General features: G+C 32.7%; 2 protein-coding genes across 2 annotated transcripts; one reads left to right on the top strand and one right to left on the bottom strand.

Moving 5' to 3' along the window:
• Window positions 1-553: 553 nt before the first annotated feature.
• On the bottom strand, window positions 554-6,162 carry LOC110926763. Its single transcript, XM_022170458.1, has 8 exons — window positions 5,937-6,162; window positions 5,627-5,824; window positions 5,288-5,530; window positions 4,739-5,177; window positions 3,699-4,639; window positions 2,405-3,625; window positions 1,461-2,213; window positions 554-1,359 (listed from the first exon to the last, which is right to left on the bottom strand). Exons 1-8 carry the CDS (start codon window positions 6,160-6,162, stop codon window positions 554-556), a joined length of 4,827 nt encoding a protein of 1,608 aa, XP_022026150.1.
• A 693-nt stretch (window positions 6,163-6,855) lies between these two features.
• Window positions 6,856-8,215, top strand: LOC110926764. The gene is made up of 3 exons (XM_022170459.2): window positions 6,856-6,992; window positions 7,500-7,661; window positions 7,765-8,215. Exons 2-3 carry the CDS (start codon window positions 7,503-7,505, stop codon window positions 8,017-8,019), a joined length of 414 nt encoding a protein of 137 aa, XP_022026151.1. The 5' UTR covers window positions 6,856-6,992; window positions 7,500-7,502; the 3' UTR covers window positions 8,020-8,215.
• The last annotated feature ends 3,144 nt before the right edge of the window (window positions 8,216-11,359 follow it).

Raw genomic sequence — 11,359 nt, 5'->3', positions numbered from 1 at the left:
TGAATCTAAAAATTCTATATAAGTAAATTTTTTTATAAACCGGGGGTCGAAAACGTATATAACTTCTATACGAAACGTACATACATAACACTATTGAGCGAAAAGTTCGAAGGATCAGACGCACCCGACCCCTTGAAAGCTATGCCCCTGCATGAAACCGTAACTATAATTAGGGTAATCATGCGTGTTTTACAAGAAACGTATTGCTTTTGATTCTGGAATTGTTTTGAGGTTAAAAAAAATGGACACATAGACCAAGTCAATTAAAGCTATCTTTTATTAACTATACTAGTTTAAGAACCCGCGAGGTTCGCGGGTGGACTAAAACACAAATGAATAACTTTAATTTATTGAAGTAATCGTTTGAATTAAATAAACGTTCAAGTAATAATCAATTAGTAAACTACAATTAGACAAATAATGTAATATCTCGAGATACATGATGATGCAAATGTGTGTAATATTGTGTTTATGGAACATAATAATGTTATTATGATTTTTATTGAACATTTACACGGAATGTAAGATCGTTTGATGAATGAGTACATGGAGATCACAAGTCACCAAATACTTCTTTGTAAACTACATTTGTCGTTTTATTAGTAGGTTTGCCGTCATTGTCCAAAATCAGAAGTTTAACTCCTTGTCTGGTTTTAACTCTTGATAAAGCAACATACAGCTGACCATGGGTGAAAACTGGTTGCTTCAGATACAGACCAACTCTAGACAGTGATTGTCCCTGACTCTTGTTAATAGTCATTGCGAAACAAACAGCCAACGGAAATTGTCTCCTTTGAAACTCAAAAGGAATTTTTTTATCAGAAGGTATCAAACTAATCCTTGGTATATAAGTGCGTGTGCCTATGTTCCCTCCGGATATTATCTCGGCTTCTATTACACGGTTATACATTTTTTTGACCTGTAGTCGTGTACCATTACAAAGCCCATTTTGTTGGTCAATGTTACGTAATAGCATCACCGGCACGCCTACTTTTAGTGCTAGCCTATGATTAGGTAAGCCGGATACTTTAAGACCGTTAAGCACATCAGGAGAGTATAGTTTTTGTTGTGTAGCGTTTGGATCTTCAGACTGACAAAGACTGTCTGAACTAAGATACTCTCGTTCTTCTCCTGGGAATAGTGACAACAACCGATCATTAATTTCATGCACAACCTCGTTCTTAGGTGCAAGTATAGCCCTCTCACTGAAATAATTCTGATTGTTGAAGTTTTCGAGAATTGAAGGATACACAAAATCAATTAAAGTTGAAATTGGATCCGATGTATCAGTGATTAGAAGGTCGCTTGGTATTTCAATTGACGCTTCTCCATCATTTGGACCACCAACATTTCCCTCACCTATATCCAAAAGCCATTGGCAAATTGTTTTATTTCTTCAGCGTCCGATGCTGAACTTCCAACTGTTAACCTCATGTTTTTTGTTAATCTCAGCAACTTACATGTATTCCACAGATAAGACGAACTTATTGAGGCATTGACAATTTCTTGTCTTCCACCATTTGGAACAACAGGAAGGATCTGTCTAAAATCGCCTCCTAAGACAATAACCTTCCCTCCAAAGCGGATGTTTGATCTGTTTGAAGTTTCGATATTGAAAATGTCGTTCATTGTTCTATCCAACGCTTCGAATGCATGCTTGTGGACCATAGGCGCTTCATCCCATATAATCAAGTTTGTTTCGTGTAGTAGTCTAGCAACATCTCCATTCGGTTTTATATGACAGACTGAATCCTCAGTAAGATTCAATGGAATACGAAACCTGGAATGCGCGGTCCTGCCACCAGACAATAACAACGACGCGATGCCACTTGAAGCAACGTTTAATACAATTTGACCTTTTGATCTGATTGCCGCAGATAATGTCTTCCATAAGAACGTCTTGCCGGTCCCGCCATAGCCATACACAAAAAAAACCCCACCTTTGTTACCCTCAACTGCGTTGATTATTTGTTGGAAAACTGACCGTTGCTCCTCAGTTAGCAAATTAAGTTGATTATTAAATTCAGCTTGAAGATTCGTTTGGTCGTAGATACGCTCCTCGTTAATCAAACGATTGTCTGAATCAGACATAGACGCAGTATCTGGGTACGGCATTGTCTCAAATCTCTTGAGTGATGAGTTGTTTCTGGCTAAGAATTTTTCAACTTCACTCAAAACATAGTTTTTAAGTTGGTGATCTGGAATTGATAAATCTGTAAACAATTGGAAAAAAAAATATATTATCAAGTTATGAAATCAAAACATATTTAATGAACCAAAGCATATAGCATAAATGAAACATAAAACCATGTTTTCTTTAAATGAAAATTGTATTTTTTTTTTATAACGCAACCAAAAACAAAAAAAAAGTGGTTAATAACTACATTTTACGTAAAACAATTACCTGTAAGACGATGATATTTCCTAAGTCTGTAGATAAAGTCGTCTGTCATGTATCTCCATGTGCTTTCCCATACAACCTCAGGTCTGGACAACGTATTTGTTAATAGCAAAGTAGCAAATAAATTACGAAGATACGAAGGGGATCCTGTTTCGTTTGCTTCTTTGATTGCCTCAATATATTCTGCGTCATCGTCCAAAAGGCCGAGTGCATAACATGCATCTCTAAATGTATCATATACCTTACCATGAACTGTTTTAATATCATCAAAAGACCTTGGTCCTTTCACTTTGTTAAGAAGAATTCTTAAATAATATGCTTCCCCAAGAGACGGACTTACAGCGTGAATTCTCCCAATTGACTTATGTGTTTTTCTAGGTTCCCAACAACGTTTATCAAGCTTCCATACATACCAACTTGGAAACTGAACATATGTAAGTGTACGGGCCAATGTGTCATTCGGATCTTTGTTACGTTCCATCCAGGAAAGAAACATTGAAGCTTTGACAGATGGTTTGTTAAGCACTTGATTAATATCCTCGTCGGGACCAAAAACAACAGGTTGTTTTCCGGGAAGATGGAATGGCAGCCTCATAACAGATGGAGTCCTGTAATGCACATCGTATGCGAAGATCCTCCAAGATGCCTCACAAGCCGATAGATACCTACAATCATAGTATTCTTTGACCTCGTCTTGTTGTAGTTCTTCGTTGTTACTATCATGTTGGACAACTGCAACGGTTGCTTTATCAGGGCCTTTATTTATATATTTAAACAAATATTTAATTGATCCGGCTTGATTGCACCACTCAACATTTATATGTGCCTGGTACCGTTTCAAAAGTTTTTTGTTGTATGGCACAACACTTCGGTTGTCTAAGTCGATTCCATTTTTCACTACAGAAACACCATTATCTCTTCTTTTGTATATTGGGAATCCATTTGAATCCAGTGTAGTATGATCTTGAAATTTCTTTGGAAAACCCTTTGAACACTTATTGTCAACCATACATGGACAACTTAAATTAGCGTTACCACATGGACCATGAATCATATAGTCTTTCACAAGTGCATATAATTCTGCATCTTCATCTTCATTAGGGATTTCTGCAGTTATAAATGGATCAACATGGTCTACCGTTGGAAGCTTGGATTCATTTTCTAAGAATAAGCATAGGTGGGCATGAGGCAATCCTCTCTTTTGAAACTCAATTGTGTAAACAACTGTAAAACAAACTAAACCATTAGTAGATTTAAATAATATAAAATCAATATAAAAAATAATTTGATAAAATACCTGCTGCAACTTTTCCAAATAGATGGCGTTCTTTAAAATCTTTGCAAATTGAATCCAACTTTATTTTAAATAATCTGGTCAGTATATCTGGCCTATCTTCAGGTTTAAGATTTGTGTCTCTAAGAAACCTTTTTACCTCAGGCCACTTTGGATTGCACGTGATGGTTATAAAAAAATCCGGATAACCAAACCACTTACAGATAGCCATGGCATCTAAATAATTTTGCATCATATATCTCGCGCCACCGGTAAACGAAGAGGGCAAAAATATTCGTTTTCCAACGTTAGATATGTCTTGCTGGCCCTTATTTCTTAATTCACATAGACTTTCATAGCTATCTGACCTTAGATTCTTTTGTTGAAGACGTATGTATTTAAGCCTTTCACTCTCAATCATAGTATACGCATCAACCAAGAATTGTTGAAAGAGTCTCCTTGAATTTAGAATCAATGAAAACTGATTAATTCTGTCTTGCAAACGATATGCAAAGAACTCTCTCATCGTACAATTTGGACGTTTCTTATTGATTATGTCTACGACACCACGATGAGGGATGTCAATTCTATAACCATCATCACCATAAGGAAACAAAATAGGATATTGAAGTGCAAGGTATGAAGGATGCAATTCACTAATTCGTTTCAAAGTACCTGTTTGCGTTTCAATAACTATATCTCTATTGTTGATTGTGTTGGCAATATCCCCAACAATTAGAGCAGCAACTTCACCACATGTTGGTAAATTATATGTTCGTCCATCCTTTTCTCTAAAACCAATTAGACGAAGCTTCAGATTAAGCTCAGGGTTTTCATGAAAACGGTCTCTAACCATCCTATAAGCTTTTACCAACTGATTTTCTGAATCTAAAAGACATTTTATATGTTCAATCAGTTTATTATCAAGTTCAGCACCACTTGCGGAGGATGAATCCTTTGAACGACTGGTTAAAAAATAGAGGAGTGTTACAAAACATAAAGATTAATAAAAATACTACTGGAGAAAACTGTGATTGGAAAAAATGTTTAGTTGGTTGTAGTACCTAAATACGGATTGTCTGTTGGAAAGTTCGTTTTCAGTATCGAAAATGTAGAGCTGGCAAAATTTAGGTTGGTCTCCGTCTTCCGGAAGGAGGCTTCCAGTGCTGTGGTAGTTCTCTCCACTAATTCTGTAGCAGAATGGTCCATTACCTCTGTTAACAGTGTGATCAACCTTACCACCCATTGACGTGAAAGCAAACATTGAGTTATACCGTCGAATATTATTCAAAAAATGTTTGCTTTCTTTGTCCTTATACATAAAAAGTTCCTTATAACTTGGAACAGCATCTTTATAATCTGGTAGTTCTACTTTGCCGTAACCACAACATAAGAAATAGCATATTCTTCCTTTCTCTTTTCTTCCCCTTCCTTTCTCAGCATCCCATAATTTAGCATTGCATACTTCACAAGTAATACATTGGTCACCATGATCGATGTAATCTGTAAAGTTAGTTGAAGTAAAAAAAATATTACTTTAGGAAGGAGGTGTTTGTATAAAAATAATAGATACTATTTAGTCAATTGTTTAAGTAAAGTAATTTTTATTATACCTGTTGAAACTCCTTTGTAGATTGCTTCATCTGTAGTTTCCTCTGTCGTCAAGTCAATCATTGGTATAGGAGATGTAACTCGCGATTTACTTATTAACTTACGTTTTCCTGGCGACATCCTCTGTAAAGAAGAACTTTCGAGAATAGTAAATGTGTTGCCAGAATGTGTGATGTTTGAAGATAGAGAAAAACGACGAATGTTTATTGGTGTAGTCATGTTGTTTGTAAGACAGCTAAGAGTACCTAAATAACATAATATACTCCAACTTATTAACTTTTTAAAACATATAAACTGTATTTGAAACTAAATCCGGATTATTCAGTAAATATAATCTTTACTTGTAGGTAACACCGACGATGTAGGAGTAACATTGTGCGTGTTGGAAGACAACAATCTTAAATCAGTGGAAGATGTTAAAGTATTGGAAGGGTGTAATTTTCGTTGTTGTAGAGTAGTAGATCTTTTACTGTCTAAATATAGTTTCCTTAACCTCCGTCTCTCTTTGCAGTCATTTTGAAGAAATCTCGGGTCATAAACTGTAATATTATAATAAAAATCAGATAATTTACATATAGACATTATCCAAATAATAAATACAATTTTTGTTAAAAAATTGTATACTACTTTAAACATTTACTAAAGTTTTACCTCCATATTCAATGGAAGCCTGTGTTGTATCATTGAGCATGTAATGCGGAATGGATGATGAACCAGAAGTAGATGCTATAACATCTATTGATTGTGATTTACCTTTTTGCATTCCATAACGTTTACCATCGATGTATAATTTTCTAAGTTTACGCCTCTCCTTACTCTCATCTTGAGTAATTTTAGGGATGAAAACTTGCAAACAATCATTAAATATAAAACACATATAAGGTACATGAAATATAATGATACGATTTAAATTGAAAATGTAAATATTAATAAGATAAAAAGTTAAATAATACCGTTTGAAATGTTTCCCAATGGTGTTCGATGAGTGAGATCTGGCATAATATATATATGTATATATACGTGAGTATAAATACAATACATGTGTATAAATACAATTTCATGTATAATTACAAATAAAGTATTAGAATATAGGAAACAGTAATGTGTAATACAATGTAATGTTTTTTGACATAGGAGTAACAGAAAGGAAATTGTACTGCAGTTCGGTAGCATTTTACAATTTGCAGTAGTTTGACCGACGACATAAAAACTGGAATGAGAATGGACAAAAAATGATACGTTTATTTTTTTCCGGAAATTAAAATGGTTTGTGAGTTCTTAAATTACATATTTATTAGAAACATTTATAATGTATATTGAATCAGTATATAAAAATACATTCATTGTTATATATTTTTTAAAAAAATATGTTATATTTATTATTTATTTTTATAAATCGACAGGTTTGATAAGTATTCATATACATTTGTTATAAATATAATTATTTATACTTATTATTTATGTCTATATAAAAGTAGACAATAAAAACTTGAAGATAGGGACTACTTCTGTCAATTATAAAAAGTAACCATAGGGTTCATCATGTGTTTGTCAAATCAGATATGATATAGGTATACGTAGCAATGATGCTTATCTCTTTCTCTATTACCCACTTCATTATATTACACCAAACTTCACACACATACACATTAAAATCTTCAAGATCGGCATTGAAATTATCATCGGAGAAAGAAAAATCACCAACAGGTAGGTTTCAAATTTTTGTTCAAACATATCGTAGATGTTTAATTGTATCATTGTGTGAGATTTGCAATCTAAATTTGTGGATTTTTAGTAAACCGACATGTTCTTTGATAGACAACTATAGTTTTTAACGCCATCTTATTCCTCATTTCATCATATTATATAGATTTGGGTTTTATATGAGCGAAATTAGATGTTTTGTGATGTTGATCTGCCGTTATTGTTCCAGTATTTGGTTTCGGTTTTTTATCAAAGTTTTATTGGTTATGTCGGTTTATGATTCCGATTTGAACATGATTATGGATGGTGCATTGTTATTATTATTGAATGATTTATTTCTGCACATCTATTATTGTTTGTTTTAGGTTTTTTAGTGAGTATACTTGTTGATATGTATATTTGTTTCGCCTAACTGTTACACACAAGTGTGATTAAATTTGGGGATTTTTCCAGTATAGATATGTTATATGATAATGAACATCTATTATTTACTGATATAATTATATGTAGACAATGGCGCGTTCTTCAACTGAGCGAAATACACAAAATAAAAAAAAGGAAGTCATAGTGGTAACAGATTCGGACTCGGAAGAATCTTTCACTTCGGAAGAATTCGACTGGAACGCACCAGAACCAAATCTCATTTTCATGCCCTCCTCTTGTTCACGTTTTGTAAGTATTTACATTTATTATTATGTAGTAAGTTGACTGTTGTTATATGGTGTCATTAGTGCCTTTATCATTACCGTCTGCATACTTGTTTGGCATTTCTTAGCGGATACCAGTTAAGGTCGCAAGAGCCATGGGAATCGATAGATGCGGAAAGGTGACCATTGAAAACATGCGTGGTGTGGAAACAAATCTGAACGTCTCGGCTGAACCAAAACGATCAAAAAAGAAAAATCGGTTTACTGTTTTGGGATGGCCAGCATGGGTTCGTGAAAACAACATCAAGATGGGTTATCTTTGCGTTTTAGAGTGGTATGACGATATGCCTGCACTCTTTGTTAGGGATGTAATCGAAGAATAATTGGGTTAGTACCATAGATCGCCACCGTTCAACCAGTTTGTATGGTAATTTTGTCTAACTAACGGTGTTGGCAGTAGGTATATAAGTTTGTAGGAAATGTTGTTTGGGAAACTGTTACAATGTTTTGTTTATGTTAGCTGTTGGAAACAACTAAATAATATTTTGGCCTATGTTATATGTTTAAATATTTTGATACATGTATAATGTTGGAATGGAATGCTACTTGAAATTTAATGGTCATCTACAAATTACAACATCAATATACGATTCTAAGTTGTTAATGACAAAAGGTTTTGATATTTAAATGTTTACGACGCAATAGTGGTGACATTATCTTCACGAATGCATCTAACTTTAAAATAATTACATGAATATACGTTGCTTTCATAATTTGATTTAGTTTAGAACTATTACCTGAAGTTACATTTCTGAGAGCGTTAGAATGTGTTTGTATAGACCTGTTTTTCCGAGAATCCAAATAGATTTTTCGTTGTCTTCGCCTCTCCTTTGCTTCCTTATTCGTATCAGTATAGATAACTAAAAAAAACATTAAAATTACAATTTACAAAGTGACGTTAAAATGTAAAATAATATACCAACATATTAAAGGAATATGCATATATGTGTGGAATATATGTATACCATTAGTTATGTCTGAAAATGGAATCCTTGCTATGTGACCTAAAACATCAATAATAAAAGGATACAAAAAATAGTATATGTCATTTCTTTGAGGCATGTATCTACCTAATAATCAATAAACTGAAAGATATTGAAAATACTACCACTTGAATTGTTTGTATTGCAAGGTTGCTTGACGAAAGACGAAGACTGAATCTTTGACCTTTTCGACGTGACATTAACTGTTAATATGTTCATGAAAAATTAAGTAACCTGATAGCGAATGTATACTTTATTTTGAGAAATGAATGAAATGGCACTTACGGTTTGCAATGTTGTCGTTCTGTACATCTTTTAATGAAGAAGAGAAATTTTCATTTTTCGATCTTTTTGACATCACCGGAAATGTGATTAAGGTTACTGCAATAAGAAGAAGAAGAAGAAGATACGATGTTTAAATGTATGAGCCTTTAGTAAAACAACAAACGTGAGGCTTACATAGCAAACGAAGTAGTAGTCTTCGTTCAATATAAATAGTGGTTTACATTAATATGGAATCATTTTAATACCATATCAAGTTAAATCGCAAAAATATTCCTTGATTTATGTTACTACATCATTCCATATATAAAATGACCTATAGTTTGACCTTTCCAAATTTATGTTTCGTTTTTTTGGTATGTTTTGAATTACTACTATCAAATGAACTATATTGATTATATCATCAATAATAAAAAGAAAGTATGAATCAAATGTGAATTCAAAAATTGACAATTGACAATTGACAATTGACAATAAACACAATATTTAGTAGTATAGCATTCTGGAATGATGATATACATTTTTATTTTTAGTCATAGAAAGAAACATAAACTTAAAAACTAAACATATACACAAAAGATAGATAACATAACAAATTCCATTAACAATAACACCATACGGTAACATGTTCAAAGGGTTGGTTCCAAAACATAGAACAAACAGTTTAACAAAAAGACGGTTTATAAAAGTTCGGCGCAGTTTTGCTTAGACATGTCGGACATTTTTTAATATAACGGTTTTCTTTGAAGTCACATAAGTGAAATCAAGGATGTCGCCGTCATTCAAGTTATTGTCCGCCATAAAAACAGGCCAGTCGATGACTGAATAGCGTAAACCACGTCCGTTCTTTTCCGGTTTGACTTCGTAAGTAGTCACTTGCCCCTGCATGTTTTCAATCTTTAGAGTATGAAGCTTCTTTCTAAAACCAGCGCGATTTGAAACCCCGACCGGAAGACGCTGAATGTAAAAACGTTTATTTAACACTTTATATCTTAAACATCATATAATAAGTATAAATAATTTAAATGTAAATATTTAATTTAGAAAAATAATACCAGCCTGTATTCTCCTTTACGTGTAAAGTTCAAAAGTTCCGGATCTTCAGGAATAGTGTGTTGTCCGCGATTGTCTCCATGTACACGCTTCTTATACTTGGAACTACCAACAGAACTTATATTTTCCTTTGCCTTTATGAATTTAAAAAACAATATCTTCAAAACTACACCATATTGTCGTTAACGAAATAATATTACTTGTATGAATCTATAAACTTACATCTTCTGTGTGAGATGGAGATCCTTCAGATATAAAGGCCTTGGAAGTACATTGAACGTCATGTTGTTTACCCTTGCTTGTATTTCCACTTCCCTCCATGGTGATAGTATCTTTTTGCGGAATAGAACAATCCTGTTACAAAGCAACATTTTAAACTTTTAAATAAAATGTACATCTTTAGATGTTACAGTAAATAGCATATAATAAATATGTATAAACATACATTTATAAAAATATACGATTACCTGGGGGACATTTGGTTCTTCATTTGAAAAAAAGAAGCCATATTCTTTACGTAAGGCCTAAAAATGACATATGCACTATAATAACTCCCATATAACCAATACTTAGAAATGTGTTTATAGACATTATTACTTTACCTCATCTACTGTCTGAAAGAACTGATCACGAGATATTTCTAGAACCTCATCATCCGAATTGTCTCCCATTATTAACACAACCAGCAACTGAACTGAAAATATAGTTACAGTGTTAATGAGCATTAGAAATATTATTAAATATACATATAGATTAATGTTAAACAAAATTATAGCCAAAAGAATATCTACATTCATTTATGCAGTTTTGGAATACATATACTACAAAAATAGACATATTTTTTTAAATAAAACCCTTTCAAACAATGTAACAGCAATATAAACAAAAAAAAAATCATTAATTCAAAAAATTAGTATAAAATTTATTAAACAATCTATACATTACATCTATAAAGACCATAAAACAATAATATAAGTCTGACTACAAAAAGGAAAGTAGAAACAAATTCATTTAAGAACTAAGATTTAAGTTTTAAAATAAACAAAGTGAATACTACCTACAGAATAAAAAATCATGAACTAAAAGATCCAACTTATAGGTTAAAGATAATTTGCAGAAAACGTTTAATACACCTTAAACATGTACTTTCTGGCATTTGTTAAAAGATAAACCTAAACAAACTCTTTACAATTAACAGTCAAACCATAAAGTCTGGGAATGAGACAATAATTTAAGGGTTTTCGTGATGAAATACAATAATGAAATTACAAAATCTAATAAAAACTTTATGGGTACCCAATCAATCGATATGAATTGAATACCAAACATACATCACAACTGTAAT

The sequence above is a fragment of the Helianthus annuus genome, chromosome 12 (genome assembly GCF_002127325.2).
Source record: "Helianthus annuus cultivar XRQ/B chromosome 12, HanXRQr2.0-SUNRISE, whole genome shotgun sequence".
NCBI lineage: Eukaryota > Viridiplantae > Streptophyta > Magnoliopsida > Asterales > Asteraceae > Helianthus > Helianthus annuus.
Note: the sequence above shows the minus strand (reverse complement) of the source record. Positions and strands in the feature narration are given on the sequence as shown.

Bases quoted from the DNA above. Each gene is read 5' to 3' on its own strand.
- LOC110926763 (XM_022170458.1), bottom strand. From the start codon at position 6,162: ATGTGTTTTATATTTAATGATTGTTTGCAAGTTTTCATCCCTAAAATT. The intron at 5,178-5,287 runs GTATAATAAAAA...CTAACTTTACAG, and splicing joins CTACAAAGGAGTTTCAACAG to ATTACATCGATCATGGTGAC. The intron at 3,626-3,698 runs GTATTTTATCAA...TTTGTTTTACAG, and splicing joins ATTTGGAAAAGTTGCAGCAG to TTGTTTACACAATTGAGTTT.
- LOC110926764 (XM_022170459.2), top strand. From the start codon at position 7,503: ATGGCGCGTTCTTCAACTGAGCGAAATACACAAAATAAAAAAAAGGAA. The intron at 7,662-7,764 runs GTAAGTATTTAC...GGCATTTCTTAG, and splicing joins CCTCCTCTTGTTCACGTTTT to CGGATACCAGTTAAGGTCGC.